Source organism: Mastacembelus armatus, chromosome 15 (genome assembly GCF_900324485.2).
Source record: "Mastacembelus armatus chromosome 15, fMasArm1.2, whole genome shotgun sequence".
Taxonomy (NCBI): domain Eukaryota; kingdom Metazoa; phylum Chordata; class Actinopteri; order Synbranchiformes; family Mastacembelidae; genus Mastacembelus; species Mastacembelus armatus.
Genome location: NC_046647.1, coordinates 7,305,171 through 7,322,395, shown reverse-complemented (window position 1 = coordinate 7,322,395; position 17,225 = coordinate 7,305,171). Strand labels below are relative to the sequence as shown.

General features: G+C 39.0%; 1 protein-coding gene across 2 annotated transcripts; it reads right to left on the bottom strand.

The window, feature by feature from the left end:
- Positions 1–389: 389 nt before the first annotated feature.
- rab11fip2 (RAB11 family interacting protein 2 (class I)) lies at positions 390–12,219 on the bottom strand. 2 transcript variants are annotated; one of them, XM_026310198.1, is made up of 6 exons: positions 12,054–12,219; positions 10,832–11,411; positions 6,925–7,331; positions 5,840–6,185; positions 4,204–4,273; positions 390–2,026 (listed from the first exon to the last, which is right to left on the bottom strand). In XM_026310198.1, the coding sequence occupies exons 2-6, from the start codon at positions 11,182–11,184 to the stop codon at positions 1,802–1,804; spliced, it is 1,401 nt and encodes a 466-aa protein (XP_026165983.1). In that variant the 5' UTR covers positions 11,185–11,411; positions 12,054–12,219; the 3' UTR covers positions 390–1,801. The 2 variants fall into 2 exon arrangements, with proteins under 2 accessions (XP_026165983.1, XP_026165984.1); XM_026310199.2 differs by having other exon boundaries at positions 1,854–2,030; positions 4,207–4,273.
- Positions 12,220–17,225: the final 5,006 nt, after the last annotated feature.

Sequence of the window (17,225 nt, the reverse complement as noted above, 5' to 3'; positions counted from 1 at the left end):
AAATAATTATACCAGTAACATCAAACACAAACAGGAATAAGTGATTAAAAACTTTAAGTAGCTAGTTAATTAGTTTTAGTACCAGCAGTGAGATCTGACAGCTGCCCTGTAGCTCACTCAGCATTTGTTCGGTAGGAATACAAAAAAAAAAAAAAATAGAATTAAGGTTAAAACAATGTTATGACTGAGGCAACATATGTGATGACATAAAACTGTGGAAAAGGGACAGTCAGCTTCAGACACAGGCTGTTAAATGCTTATTTGTGAGCTGAATGACTGGCTGTTTGGCTCCAACATGAATTTTCATTAGTGCTCAGTGACCTGGTAAGACACACTTCTATGAATGTTAGAAATTGACTGTTTAAAAAAAAAAAAAAAAAAAAAAAAGCTGAAATACACCAAGGTACAGTACAGCATAAAATTGTAACTAGAATTTCATTTAAAAAAGTATAGATATGCCAATGTGAATTACATTTTTAAAAATGTAGCAATGTAGTCCTTAACACATGAATACTTAGTTAAATGAGATTAGATGTGCACTAACTATACAGTGTTAATACAGTTGTATAGTGGTACACATGGTTAGAGAGGAAGTACTGGGATACAGTAGTGTTTTTTTTTTTACCATAAAGTACCTTACAAATGCATGAAAATAATCTGAAAATATGCAAATTAGCTATGAAACATTTATAAACAAGTATCCACATGTGCAGCTTGGTACCATATAATCTTCAGCAAACTGTACTTGGAGATTATATCTGGTCAGTCTGTGAAGAAGAGACATCCAAGCTTTTCTAAAGAATCAAATCAATATTAAGCGATGAGGTCAAGTCAAAGATGTGACTACAACGTAAATAAAAATATTACCAGCAGAGCATAAAGATGCTGAAGTTATGATTGCACCTAAAAAAAGTCCAAGACCCTTGGTCCAAGAAACTTAAAAGATAGTCATCACAAACAAAATTAAAAAAAAAAAAAAGAAAAGTCAGTAACTGATAAAAGGAATGTCTTCGTGTTCGTTTGTTTCCTTGAAAAAAAAAAAATAATAAAATAAAATGCAGGACCAGTAACCTAGACAGAAACTACACTCACACATACAGTTCAGCTATGTTTTACTGTAATTCTGCTCCAGTCTTCTGAGAATAGCCACTCACCAGTCGGGCTGTTGGATAGGAGAGTAGAGTTCATCCACATCTGTAACGTAAGAACAAAGCTGCCTCTGCTAAATATGTATCATAGTTTAGGTGGCAAGTTCAAGACCAGTGCTTGAGTGCAGTCAAAGTACTACAGCTTCTTCTTATCGACCACTCGACTACCTTTTCAGCAAACAGCACACGTCTGAGACTACAGCATCAGGTAAACATGACTTCAGATATATTTGCACCTAAAGAGCTTCTGGGCAGAAGATGGCAGCTGTATGTGCAACAGACCTCGTGTGGGTTCACAAGTGCATACAATAAAGCTAAACGTAGTCTTTGCCAAAAATACACATTTGATCTGAATGAACTGACAAAAGTATCGCATCCTCTTTAAGTACCTAAAATGCAGCACAAGTATAAAGTCATTCAAAACTGAAACATAAGAGTTTGAAACAATGAGAAAAAAAAACACCTACATGGCTTAAAATAACCAAAAGGCTGAAAATAAAGTCAATTAATGACATCTATGGAGAAAAAATATTCTAAAGTAAAAACAATTCAGTTTGGCTTTGATCAATCCTATTTGTTCCCAACATACTTGTACATGAGCTGCCACTAAACCTTTATTAGTGACTTTTGATCATTTGTTGCTTTGCTTCCTTCTACTTTTTACCAAGTTTACCCGCCTTCTTTTTTGGCTCATAGGGTGTCCGTAGAATACTTGGCGTCTCCTCCATGACGCGTACTAGTAGGTTATCGATGTAGTCTTCCAGCTCCCTGATATGGGCGTCTTTCTTTTTCACCACTTCTTTCTGCTTGATGAGTTCCTGCACAACTTCTTCAAAGGATAGGTTGCTATAGGAGGCCACGCTTTCTTGTGTCACCTCCTTTAAATGTAAAAAAAACAAAAAAAACAAACAAAAAAAACAAGCAAATGCTCAATTTAACCCCAGCAGGTTTTGAGGTTACATGCTCCATAATGAACATATTGTGTATAGACATGTTTTGTAAAAGTAGACCAAAATGGCTGGACGATCTATTGTGAAATGTCAGCATCTGATAACGGAGGCAAGGGTAAAGACACTCTTTAAGTTTGCTCACAGTACGACAGAGAAAACAGACTAATTAGATGTGTTGGCATAAGTCGTGTGTATCTCTTGTTCTCTGTTGCTAATAAAGGCTAATTGAGAGTTGTTAAGATGAGACTGTTCTCCAGGGATTTAGCCCTGCCGATGAATTATATGGCAGATGTTTTGATCTAATACTGTCAACCAGTGTTTAAAAAGAAACAAAAGCATTTAACGCGACTAACTGGAGTTAACACTACAGAAAACGGCTAGTATCTTGAGAAAGTTGTTCTCCTTTTTCTTTGGTCTCACGCATCAAAACACATTATCTCTCAAACTGTTGCAAGCCTCGCAGTACTTAACACAACAGAATTCCCAAAAACAAAATGGAATCTTTGTTTTTGAGTGGGAAATGCCAAGCTGCATATTTCTGCAATTAAAGGTCAGGCTATTAAATACCAAAATAAGGATGCAACCCAAGCCCAGCTTTGCTCTTTGAGGACAATGTATTTGGACAGAGCAGTGTGGTACGGTATGTGCAGATCATATTGCGTGGGTATGAGAGGAGCTGTAATCGTTTTTAATGAGGGCCCACTTTATCGCTTCAGTGCTGGGCATCCTCCCTCGGATGGACAGAGCAGCAAAGCCTTCACCCTGTTTAAAATACCACACTTATCAGCTTCCACTCCCATGCACCATCCAAGCCTCTACTGCTGGCTAAAGACAATGCAGAAAGACCTGGAGCAGGACTGCTTACCAGGTATCTTATCGCTTCTAACAGCATAGAGGCTACTGTGGGGCGACACAAACCAAAATGAAATATTTGCCACTGAGATTAAATGTCCAGTGTAAGCAGGGCTTCAAGAACACAGCTCAGTAACCTCACACACAACACAAAAAGGGCATCTCGCTGAAAGATACTGCACTTAAGCCATCTGAGAGGGACTGGGAGAACTGACAGCCATGTGGAAGTGGATGTTGGTTTTACATAGGAGGGTGTGTACATGGACACGCTGTATTTCTCTCTCACACATTACACATACACATACAGAGCATAATAATCAGCTTTAGTGGCTGGTGACAAAGGCCTGGAAATGACCATGAACTGGCAAAGTAATGATGACCATTTTTCTGCGATCAGTAGTGAGGAGAAGATAAGGCACACACTTGGCATTCTCCAGTTGTGTCATTACAGTTTCTAATGAGCTCAGCTTTGAGAATCTAAAAGCTCAGTCCTTTGAAATCTCTCACTGCCTCCCCCCCCCCACCCCCCGTGTGTGGTTAATTAGGACCTTGAAGCAGAGGAAATGGGAGCTGCCATTTCTGCAAGGCACCGCGGCATGCACGGGGGCACATGTGTGGATACTGACAGCTCTCAACACCCACAAAGAAAGGTGAGGAAAGCCATTATCAGCATTCTCTTTCTCATTTGGGCATCACTTTAGCTACGGCTCCCACCACTCCCTTGTAAGTACCAATTTTGCTGTACAACAGTCAGCAAATTTTAGGTTTTTTTAAAAATTGGAAACATAGAAAGAACACAACCTATAAAAGGGTAAAACATCATGTACGAATAATATGATGATCGCTAACAAGAAAAACAACTGCTATTTGTTCATCTTTTTGCAACAACAACAACAAAAAAAAAAACTCCAATTACAGAAGTGGTGCAGCACACCACTATGACTGACCTTAGAGACCGAAATTTCACGCCACTTCAAATTATGATCCGATCAGACACGATGACCGATGTGTGCAGCTGCTAATTAGTTGAGTGGCACATCTGAATTTTCAGAGGCCTCAGAGTTCAGTCTCACCAGCTGCTACGTTAAATGAAACTTGGAGTTCTCAATTAAAAATCTGCATGACACTACATGAGAAGTAACGTTACAACTGTTGTGGTCATTTCTCCTCTTTCATCGCCTTCGACAACATGCAACAATCTCACCTGAAAAATAATCATCAATTTACAAAGAGGTTTTTGCTGCTTTTCTTACATTTTTTTTGCCATGGGCGTCCTTTTTCTTGTGGCCAAAGGTGTCTTCATTTTTTGTTGTCTTTTTATCACTGCAAAGCAAGCAAAAAAGAAAAGAAAAAAAAACATCAGTATATATTGAGGTATAATTATCAACATTCTGTTAATACAGATGCTCTGCGGTGTCTATCCCCTCTTAATAAGGAAAATTTTGACAGAAAGAATATGATAATTGATGTAATCAAACACAAAAGTATGCACCATGGCTTAATTTTGTTACAGCTCTAATAAATTTGTCAATAAATATAGTTTTAAGAGCATTTGTATGTTCGTGAACCACATTATAAATGACCACTGAGCTAGTGCATGACAAAGGCAGCACTAAAGATGATGAACTAGTGCCTACAGAGATAAGTGGTTAATTGGGTGGTCTATCTCTGCAGAGAATCTCATTACTATAGCTCAGAGGGCTCTGTTATCAAGCCCAAGCTCTCTAAAGAGCCACTAATGACACCTTCCAGTCTGATAAACCAGAACTTAGCCATAGTGCTCACCAATGCCTCATGTAACACAGGAAATAGAAGTAACTGGCTCTGTGGAAATGTTTGAACAACAACAGAATGACAGCGAGAAGAGGATCTGCCAGGAAGTAGATTTCAATCAAAAAGGTATTCAAAGCCTTAGGAGAATGCTGTGACCAATTTCCTGTAGTACAAGGAACGGCAAGACAATGTATGAAATAAGATATAAAATAGATCAAATATATTGCACTAGTATGTTACAAAGCTCTGCTGAATGTCATGTGTATGAAGGCTGAAATTAAGGCATGGAAGAAACTGAGTAATATTTATTTTATATTTAACTGAAACTCTCAGTGGAACATACTAGGAAGTCAGTGCTGTTTATTAGAAACACACCAAGTTGATGCTGATTTTGTTAAAAACATCAAACTAAAATCCTGCAGCAACGTACAATGTCTGTTGACGTGAGATGCAAAAACGGAAAGGCAACTTTAGTAACTGTAGTAAATGTATATTAACTATAAGTTGCTCCTTCAGAAGGAAATATTCTGGATTTCTAAACTAGGCAGTCAAAGCCCAGGAGGGATAAAGAAGGAATTGGACTTAAAACCATTTTTGAAGCATCTCTGGACTGTATTTGTTCTTAGAGAAGAGAAGTATTTGGGAACAATGGGAAATTGATTTAAAAAATGGACATGGTAAGGTCAAATGCTGATTTTAGAATTAGTTTTACTGTAAATATTAACAAATAGACTGAACTATGCTATGAGATTGAAAGACTAAAGCATATTTATTGAAAATGATCATTTTGACAATTAATGGGTTAAAATGAAAAACTGTATTTACTAAACTCTAAAAGATAGCTATAATATTATGTTTTGTATTAACAATCATTTATATTTTTCTTGTAAAATTCTAATAATAAATGTATTTTTGTAAAAAACATTGTATAAAAGTTAAAAGAAATTTGGTATCTCTGATGATTTAGAGGTCACATGACTGATTAACAGATTGCTTATGAGAAACCCAGTAATAAACTCAGGAACCACCATGCTGACGGAAAGGCAACTGAAAACATTCTGCCCGGTGAATAAAGGGTGGTGTAATGTATGAAAAAGAAACAAAAAAGGAAACTACCTGGTTTTATAGTTAGAGCTGAATGGGTTAGTGTCCACTTGGGAATCACTGCTAAAGGGGTTGGGGGACCGCAGGTCTCCAGAGCTCCCCGAACGCCCCCCATTATTGGTCTTGCGGCCTTCCTTTTTTCCTGTCACGCGTTCCAGTAGGCTGACCTTCTCCTTTTTCTCCTTCCGCTCCCACAGCTGCCCGTGCTCCCCCTCAAATGGGTTGCGGTTGCGTGGGAGCGTGGCATACTTCTGTGGCAGGGTGTCAGTGATATCAGTGAAAGGGTCATTGTGTGCTTCTCTGTCCTGGCACCCTGGCACTTCACTCTGGGAACGCCTGTGAGGTCCACCTGTACTCCCTGGCAAATAAAGCAAACCAATACAGTAACTTATGATGGAGTCATGATAAAAAAATTTGTATGCAAATATCTAATCAATTTTAATTTGTGTCATCTATGTCAGAGATTGGGTTTTTTTTTTTTTTAAAAAAAGGGCCAATACCCACTGATCTGATGTCATTACAACAGGCATGTTTCATACAGAGAAATAAGCTTTGTTCATGTGAACATTCATGTGTAACTTAGTATAACATATGAAGATCCCCACTTTTCAAAGCTGGCTTTGTTAACTCTTCCAACTAATTCCACACAACAAGGGGAACATTTTATTGGAAGCAGTGATTTAGCACAGCGCAGTGTATTATTTATATTCGCCAAATCTGCGTAACTCCTTCTTTTCAGAACTTCCCCTCCCCTGCATGCCAATCTGAGTGATCACAAAGCAGCTTGTAAAAAAAAAAAAAAAAAAAAAAAAAAATCCTACTGTAACTGCATGCCCTATATACATGTGGTATACGTGTATAATATATATATATACATATAGCATCCGACAATATTAAGACAGTCACACGTCACTATGATAATACATTTAAATAACATCTTGGTAAGAGACACCATACCACAGTGCAAAACAGTATTATTATAACACTGCTCTGTCATACATGCCAAGCTGCAAATCATACATGACACATCAAAAATATGCACTAATTTGACTGGCTATTAAAGAAACAATCTGGATAATAATAACTTTGGTGCTTACCACTCTCTTCTATGGAGTTCATGGAGTCCAGTTTGGGCCGAACATGGGTCCCAATGAGATCTGACATGGAGTGGGCTGCAGAGAGTTTATGGGCCCCAGCAAGTAGTGGTCTCTTGGCCTTCGCTTCGGGCTGGGGTTGTGGTTCGGGAGTGAAGGACTGGCGGCTGGGCTCCGAATCACACACGGCAGAGCGAGGCAGGATGGCTGAAGATGTGTCACCAAAGCCACTGTCATGTTTGCGACCCTTCATTTTATCTTTCAGTTTGGAAAAAGGCGAGCGGGGCTTTTCCTTCATGGAGAGATCAAACATGCTGGCTGTCATGTTGTTCCTCATGAACTGGATGCTGACTTGGATACGGCCTCGTTCTTTCCTTTTTTTCCCCACCTTGGACTCCAAGGAATACCAGCTAAAATGGCCAGAGTGGCGTAAACTTAGTGTGAGTAAAGTCAATGAGACAATTCAGATAATAGAGCAAGTATACACAGTCAGAATGTAGTTCTTACACTATCAAACAATATAACAAATAAAAAATAGCCCATTTTTTTTATGTACTCTGCCTACTTTTTTTGTGGACACCACTGAAAAGGCTAATTTGAGCAGACTAATCCGAAATCCAAAAGCTACACACAAATGCAGAGGCTTAAATCATTTGAATTTTTTGACACAAGTGAGAATACAAGTGAGAATACAATTCATCATTCAGAGGATAAACATTATTCTTTGCAAACATAAAAAATAGCCTGCTGCTGAATAATATAGACCATTTCAGGCTGATTTTGGGCTTCTGTTTGTTTAACCTCTCTGCTTCTTCAACTAGAAGTAATGGGATTTATGCCTTCACTCTGCGCAAAATATAGTGGCATTTGCACAAATCTGGCCTTTGTTCAGAAATGTAATGACAAGCAATTGGGAAATTGCAAAGCCATGTTGCAGGGAAATTTAACAGTTCATACATGGTAATGAGACATATCCTCAGTGTTATAGGGCTTGTGACAATGGCCTTTAGGAAACCAGCATCAGAATGAAATAACCATAAATCAGTGTAAAGCTGAGAAATAATGGGAGTGTGTTCTTACACTTGGCCTGTACAGTCATCCACCTACAGTACAGTGCAGTTCTGTCAATGTAATAAATTTTTAATCTAATGAAGCCTTGAACTGAAAACATATTTAAATTATATTTGTTTTAATACAATTTCCGATAGTTCTTCCTGGATTGCAATTAGGATTTATAGTACCCCTTGAATTCCAGTATGAAATCTCAGTTATCAGTTCAAACCAAAAAAAAGTGTTTGTGTTGGCTCTTTAAAAAACACAGCTGTTGAACGCTATTCTAAACCGTCTAGCTCGTGGCCCAGGAGCCCAGCCATGAAAGGCCTTGCCGGATCCAATTCCCAGGCTGTGCGCCATGCTCGGTCTGATCAGCAGCCACAGCATGCTGCTGCCATGGGGCCAGGGCTGCACCTCACGTGTGCCTCAAGGCCAAGATAAACCTCCCTGTGCTTGGAACTACAATCCTCCCACTCGGGTCCAGACCGCTGGGAAACTCCTCACAATCAACAAACACAGGTGTGCGATAATTATGGGCTGCCTACTCAGATATCAAGACAGGCCTTTCTCCCCAATATGTCAGTTCAAAAACATTGTGGATGGACAGACCCACTGTGGATATACTATCGAGGGTCCCAATGTCATTGTTAAGTATACATGTGGTGTGGGATTAGGCCAACAGGCAACACAGGTGTATCCATTACAAACCCGCTGTTGAAAAAGTGCACTGCCTCGGGGTGCATCGGCTCAGGAACCTAAAACAAATACAACCCATCCACACTGATTAGAACATATTGTGATTCTCCCAACTGATGGACAAAGAGGAAGTGTGTTAACGTCTCTCCATGTTGAAATGTGCAGTGAGCTAATTAGCACCAGATCCAATCTGGTTATTCTGTTTGCTTAATGTAGGGTTGAGAAACATGTGTGTGCTGGATTTGTAAGGGTCAGGATCCCAAGCCAAATATAACACTACCTCCTAAAGCTATGCTAGTATGTAAAGTATGCTGGTTTAGTTTACTCTGCATTTATTCATTTACTCAAACTGCTCAAACATTTTTTGGAGTAATTCACAAGGGAACAAACCACTAATACCAGCATGCACCAGGCATAAGACAGGTAAACAGCCTAGATAGGTTAGCTATTCATCAATGGCCTGACTGACTGTTAAATAGATATGCACTACTGGCCCCCAGTACCACACCTATAGCCCACTGAGTGTCTCCACTTCACTTGACTTGTATTCATTCTGATCAGAGGAAAGCAACATGACTACTGAGACAAAATTAAAATATGAGAAGAAAATGTTAAATCTACAGAGCACAGCCTAAGATTGAAACCCAGGCACTTCTGATGTGAAGAAAATGGCATACTCCATGCACACCTTTAAAAACTGACTGCATAGGAGTGACTAACTAGACATGTTTGGCCAGCTCCACTAGTTGCAATTAGACCAACTACCACTCACAATGGCAAAGATTAAGATAAAAATAATCTCTCAACAACAAAGGCCATTTCAGTGCTAAACCTCAACCAAAACAGGGTCAACAAGATGGAAAAATTTAAGTTCAACCAATCTGTGGTCACTAACTGAGCATGAATGCACTACCACATTTGTGACAATGTATCTCACAACAGATCACCTACTGGGTCACTAACAATTCAAGTTTAATTCTTTAAACTGAAGCAGATTTTCTAATAAATGAGGAGGAAACAATGGTGTTTTACATCATGTGGTGTGAAAGAGTTAGGTCACAATCTTAGAGTATGGAATATAACACACACATCACCACACAATGCAGAATGTGGCCTAATATGGAAATAACATGTGGTGAATATGACGGATAACTTATATAGCCAATGCTATAATCCACTTATGACTGGAATAGTTCTGCCAATATTTTCCACTTCCTCTGTCCCCATACTCACAGGACATTGCTGCATGACTTTGAGCTGAAGTTGTGCAGTACCTGAACGCTTATCACAGTTCACAAGTTTACAACGCATTCGTAGGAGTTAAGGATAGCCACTTTTTTGTTTTGTTTTCCGGTTGTTATTTTTATGCCCATGTGACAATTGAAATTAATTTCATATACATAATCTATACATAAGTACTTTCAAATAAGTGTATTCTGTAGTGTTTTCTACATGTTTTACAACAGCGGCGTGTTTTTCACTTGTGTGCTACTAGGTTCTGCTTCTTGTTCCTCCTTTACCTGTCTGCTCCCCCTGACCTTCGTCTGTATCCCTAACACGGCATCCCATGCAGGCAGACCTCAATATCACCTATACCTTTTGGTTTCTGGTTTCTCCATCTCTCTTAATTGTAACAACGTTCATATACTCTCTTTTTAATAACAAACAGTGCAGAATTTCCTGCCCCCTCTTACTCATGTTGAAGCTCAGCCTACAATGAGACATTAAGCATGAAATGTACTATATACAAGGCAAAGATGCAAACAAGACAACTCAGTTTAGTTTTCAAAATTTTCAGATATATCCTATTGTCCAAATGTTAAGTAATATAGAGACAGATCATCAGTTTAATATTTTAGTTTGTGTTAATTAGTTCATTCTATCCTAAAAATGTTGATTCTATCCTAGAAAATAAACCAAGCAAAAAATTATGGGGACAATCTTGCAGGAGCTAGTTACTGGTTTTCTAATTTTGAGTTGGTGGTTTGCACATTTTAATATCATTTGTAATAAATGACATTAAAATAAAAATGAATAATTGTAATAACAGATCACATTAATACATTTTGCATGTTAATTAGTATAAACAGTAAACAATGCTAACCCCTGGAAAGTAAATGCAATGCTGGCCTATTACAGCCTATGGTCATATGACACTTACTCAGTTTTCTTTCGTTCCTTGTTGGCAAAGATTTCATTGAGGTTGATGGACCTCTGACCCAGGAACTTGTCCATCCCAACCAGGGACCGGTGCATCACTATAAGACAAAGTTCATATACTTCTGGGTTGCCCTCCAAAAGTAGACCAGGTAATTCAAAGGAGGCTTCTTCTCTCCAGACAGGGTTAAGTGTCTTCTCTGCCACAGATGTTGAGTACTTTTCCTTTCCAAGTTGGATGATAGTGTAGGCATCATTGGTGCCATTTTTGCCCTTAGGCTGTAAACCAGTTGCTTGAAGAACAGTGGCTTGGACATGGGTTGGAAACCACTTTTGAGACTGCTCACCCAGTGACATTGTCAGCACGGGTTATTAACTAAAACCATTCAAAACAAACTAAGCGATAATTTATGCAGTTGGCTTTTTTGTGAGTGTGATGTGCAAAAGGCAAAAATCATGATTCAGTTTTGATCCATGTCAAACTGGTTTGCAATCGCTATAGTTACAAGCAATGACAAGTCTGACAAACTGAGCAAGCCTCATCCTCTGTCAAATCACAGATGTCCAAGCCACTGATGAGTCATCTGAAAAAATACAGAAAGACACAGAACAGCATCAGTAGTTTTCCCAGAACCACAGCATGACTCATGTGGGTGCAGAGGGAGCTGCAACATACGATTTTGAAAACATTTAGAAGAAAAAAACGATTAAAAATCAAATTAGATTGTGGTATGTGATAGTATACAGTGTCTACAAATACATCTCTCTAACCTGGACAGAAACCGCTGATCTCATCTAGAGACACACACTGTCACAAAATTAGTGACTGACCTGAGTGATACAGGCATGATGGCCACCTGTTACTAACAAACTGATTTTACTTCAGTAGAATAACAACATATACCCACAGTGCAGTAAATTGTCAGTGGAAGTGTCTTTTTAAATGCCTGAAATCAGCTCCAGCTTTTATCTCCAGATGACTAATCTCTGCATCTGTCTCTGCTTGTCAGCTTGAACAATGTTTACATTCAGAGCCCAGATGCATACTGTGGGAGCGGCACAGCTACATGTAGTTTCCCCTTACAAGAGCAGCTTTTATTCAAACTTCAGGTCTAACGACTCCAGCTAATGTGGAGTTATGAGGTTTACATGTAGCTCTTCTTGACGTTAGCTATATGCTGCTAGCCTGTGAGCTAGCACACAGAGCCTCGCACACAAGCGCTCACCTCGGTGTCATTTTAACCCACACCGCAAGGACCTTCAGCACTTCAGCTCATCAGACACCGGCTTCACACATCCAGCAATGAGACAGCTTTCCAGACAAACGCCAGCCAGTGTTAGTCCCTACTCCTCCCGCTGCTGCTTCTGCTGCTACTGCCCATCGCTGTTGTCTGCCAGCGGCCAGCTTACTTCCTGATCTGACGTCACTTCCTCCGTAACGAATATTAAAGCGTCAAAAAAAAAAAAAAAAAAAAGACCTCATACGCTAATCTGCGGCTACAAAGGCATTAAAATGTAAATTTGAACCTTCACCTGTGATACAAATGCGTAAGTGTAAAAGCGAACAAAAAGAAATTATGTACTGTGGTGTTTACGTACAGGTAAGCGGCAACGTGAGGCTACACAGGTGACTGTATCTCAGGTTATCCTCAGTAGCATGTGGTTGTGTACGTGCACTCCGCTTGAGAGGTAAATCATACAAACATGGGAAGAGCTTTTGTCTCATGAGTGGGACATGGAGGTGCAGATAAGGGGTTCACTTGAATGAACACAGACATGCTTGTCACCCCACTTGACAAGTGCATCTTAACCAAACACACCTGCCTATGTTGGTTTTATCGTTATAGCACAACCATGCAGTGTGTACACACCACTGACCTGGGGCTCCAGCTGGGCCATCCATCAAACTGAGATTATTGCAGCTATCTGGAGTACGTCTCTAAATGAAATGCTAAGGCTTAGTGAAATATTGGGCTGTACAAAAATGTGAGTCAGATAGCATTTAATACATTTGTGGATGTTTTGCATTAACTGTTGGTGTAAATGTTAGGTGAATATTACAGCACAGTGTCACTTTGTAACTGTAGCTTTAAGGTGTGTGACAAAGTGTAAGCTATTTATCACAGTTTAGCTCACCTGAAATGAATCATGCTATATCTTCACTAAAATTTAGGGTTGGGGAATATGAGGATACTTTATGTATGATAAGATAATACACGTTTATCAATTATTCAAGCCATATTATAATTAAAACCCTGTGAGCTAGGCCTATCTCTTTCCATCTGGGTGTCAGCCATGGTGGACAATGGTGTTTTATTTATATGTTAAATGGTTTGTCACAGTGTTTCACACTTTTATAAGTCATTCATTCATGATATACAGTGATATGACAATCTAAAGTTATGTATGGTGTGATAGAGCATTTAATCCAATTAATTTAAAGCTTGTGGGAATTTAGTGTTTTTCTGCACAGTACAGTAGAGTTGAATAAGTCAAAAATAATATCTACAGGACACCGTCTTGACTGATGATTGGCTATTGCTGTTGAGCGTCTGGTAGGCAACAAGGACAAAGTTTGAAGACAAGCAAAAAAAAAATCTGTTAAAAGGTCAACATTGTTTGCAGTTGAAGACAGGAGCTGATAAGGCTTGTGTGCCTAACAATGGAGAATGCTTCAAAAGTATTCACACTGTACAGATCCTGGTTGACTGGCTTTAAATGAATTATGTAGTCCCATTACTCCTTGCATTCCTTTTTAGGCATATTTTATTATCTGGTGTGGTTAGCAGTGTCAGCTTGAGTTGAATGAAATAATGACCAGAGGCATGCATTACACCACCAAGGTCATGACACTTGTGCTTAATTTGACAATAAGTAAAACACTTTCATATATTATTCTCCATAGGGACATGATACCACTACTCCTATGTAAGATAAAACATGAAAGACACTGCATTCCAACATCACCTGTATCCTTTTATTGCTCTCATTGAGGAGAGAATACATCGGTGCATTTAAACATCACACTATAAATTAGAGAGTAGTAATGTAAAGTCTGAGTAGCGCTGAAGGTCATAAACTGTCCAGCATGTAAGTGAACCTGCCTGCATGGCTGTGTCCACATGTTGAACCACGTTAGCTGTGGCCCCTAACGGCTGCCATCCGCTCGGTGCACATGGTTCTGGTTTAGGCCCCTTTTTTCAACACTATATACGTTGTATTACATTTATTAAACACTTTGAAAAAATCTCTGGCTGTGAGATCTGTTGAGGACAAGAGAAAATATATGAAAGAGCCATGAGGCAGGGTGAGGAGAGGAGAAACGGTTGTGATGTCAGAGCTGGTTTCAATATGGTGAAGATCTAAGTTCTGGACAGATGACTGATTTAAAAGGTATAGCTTCTTAGCTGAATGAACAGTTAGATCACAGATGAATTTTAATAAAAAAAGAAGGAGAAAGGCACACAAATCACATCTGCTTTGCTCTCAGGAATGTTTTTGTGCACAGCTTTGATATATAGGTGCAGATGTGCAACTGCAGCATGACTACCAGAGCTAAACAGGGCTGCTAAGCTGGGGCAACATGTCAGCCCGGTGACTCCCTAAAGGCGTTGACCTCTACTTCATAACCTCAAAAAGAGTAAATGAAACTAACACCGGAAAAACTACAACATCCACAACTCAGAGGTAGCACAGGTTGGTTTGTGCAGGAGGTGTTCCTTTGCTGATATGTCAATCATGCTGTGTGTGCAGCTCTCTACTCAGTAACCAGCCATTACACAAGGTGCACTTTTCCTCGGTTCACCTTATATGATTGTGTCACTGAGGAAAAGCTTTGCAAATTCCTCTTTTTATTTTTACCTTTGCAGAATACAACCCTGTTTGCAAGGGTGCATTGTGAAAGCTGTGCTGCTCCTTCTAAAACCAGAACTGCTGTTGTGTCTGCACTTCTCAGCAGTGGCAGTAGGCACAGAGCTCAGTTGATATGTTTTGTGTCTCAGATTCAGTTTGTGATTTTGTTGGATAGTGGTTGTAGGTGCAGTTAAGGAGAGGAGAGTTTCTAGTTTGGTGACCACAGGAATGTTTTTTTCTTTTTGATGTAGTTTTGTTAAGCTCGGCTTACTGGAGTATGAAGTGATCGGAACAAGGGTCAGCCTGACACTATGGTCTAATGGAAAGTTGATTGCCCCCGTGGATAGGAAAAAGTTGTTACCCTAAGTGAAGAAATTAGAGTAGATTATAGTATCGTGTTCAACAGGGAGGCCGAGATGGAGCTTGAGATCCTGAACTGTCATGGTGAAGTCATTAATCAGTCGATCTAAGTTCCAACCCTCATCTACCATCATGTGCGCTGGCTGGTGTCTGAAAGAATGCGATCTCTGTCTGTAGCTCCTGATTATTTCCTCATTAAATCGGAAATGCTTTCCAAATGTTCTGATTCCAACACAAGAAGCAGCCTGTAATCATATTTTAAAGAAAATGAAAAAATAAATAGTCCTCATCACCAGTCTCACCCAAATCAGTCTTTCTTTGCTACAGTGTAGCAAAGAAAGACCTGTCTCTTCAGAGACACTACTGAACCTGTCGTACCTGAATATAACAGTGAACACACAAAGCTCTACACTGTAGTAGTAAACAATATTAGGTTTGTTCCAAACACACACTCACACAATCTTCCATATATAGCTGCTATCACTACACACAGTGTGTTGCCCTTTGTGGCAGCAATGATCTATACATCTGTATTTTGATTGAATTGTTCCAGTGTTTTTTTAAGGACTGATCATATGTAAAGGGTGACACTTCTGAAATCCATAAATGTAAAAAACACCCATAGTGGCCTTGATTCTGTATGCTTTTAAATTAGTGCATTCTTTCATGCACAATTTGCACACTCTGAGGTCGTGCTTAGCGGGGCAGGTGAACAGGTGTCCGCCCTCCATCAGTATAAATAGACTCTACCTGGGCCAGAGAAGGCTCCCAAATGTGTATGCCCTGCAGTCAGCCATGTACAGGATGAAATAATTCATCAGAACTGTTCAGCAGAGACACTGTGAGGCAAAGTTCAGAGGCATGCTAATGACAAGCGCATGTTCACACAGAGAAGGAAAACTGCCAGCTATGAATGAATTGGGAATGGCAGAAGAGAGGTTAGGCCATTTCAACCTCCTTGTATCTGTGTATAATCCATGTAGAGAGCTTGCAAATGTCCAAAAGAAATTGGGGGTTTTGTAGCACATGGCTCATCCATTATGCTTTCTTGGCTTGTGTGGATTTTTTCAGTCTAGTTTTTCTGTTGCTCAGCCTGTTTGATATTAAAAGATGAGAAATGTTGGAGAAAGTGTGTTGCTTATTTACAATCCCTGTCAGTGCTATTTTATGAATTGAAAGTATAACATATGGAATACTTTATTTTATCAAATCCAGCTGCCGAAGACAGATTTTTCCATAGTCAAAATAAAAATGCAAATTTATTTTACAGAGGTAAGATTTAAAGTAATTTAAAGTAATGAATGTAAAGCATGCTTTAAATGAGTCGCTCCAGATTATCATCGTTCTAAGGAGGAATGTATAGTGAACAGACATTAGCATAGCCAGTAGAATATATACAGCATTTGTGAAAATGTAAAACAAATACTGCAAGTATAAAGTAGTATTACCTTAGCCCTTCAGAAAAAAAAAAATGAGTAGGTTGTATCATTGCGTTTACCAGTCTACCAAGCTAGGAGCAGAATGGAATCAGCTTATTACCAGTTTCTACAAGGATAAACATCCCACACATCTACTCAGTGTGCACCGTTTTATAGCAATTTGCCTATATTAAGAATCAAATTAACATTTTCTTCTACACACATACACGCATTTAACACAATATAGCAAAGTCAGACCTTCATATTGAAAAGATGAAACTGTAGAATAAAAATTCCTGTGGGATGTGTCTGAATATGTAATGTGTGAATTATCTGCAGTATTTACCAAAAAGAGAAGAAAATCAAACATGATGAAAATCTAAATCTCAATAATAGAAAGACTTTAGAGAGTCCGTGTTGTTTTGATAGTGACGTTTGTCATATGTATCTGGATCTTACAATGTCAAGTCATGTTGATCTTTGGCCTAAATCCTTTCACGAGAACAGACTTTAAAGCAAACTCATGACTACTGACTGAACCAAAAATATTCAAATATATGTGTCATTTATATTTGATTGCAATTGCACAACAAAGTCAAGGGATATGACAAATAGGCCATGTATTAGCAATCACTTACACTGTGGCACACCAAGACAAATGTGAATAACTATTTTTGGGCTAATCCAAATATGAAACATATTTGTTGAATAATGAATTACATTTGGAGCACCAGTTGTGAAAAAGTGCAATGAATAAAAGTATTTTTT

Coding starts and splice junctions, on each gene's coding strand:
- rab11fip2 (XM_026310198.1), bottom strand. CDS start 11,184: ATGTCACTGGGTGAGCAGTCTCAAAAGTGGTTTCCAACCCATGTCCAA. Junction 4,274..5,839: donor AGCTCTAACTATAAAACCAG/GTAGTTTCCTTT, acceptor CTTGCTTTGCAG/TGATAAAAAGACAACAAAAA. Junction 2,027..4,203: donor ACGCCCATGGCAAAAAAAAT/GTAAGAAAAGCA, acceptor TTACATTTAAAG/GAGGTGACACAAGAAAGCGT.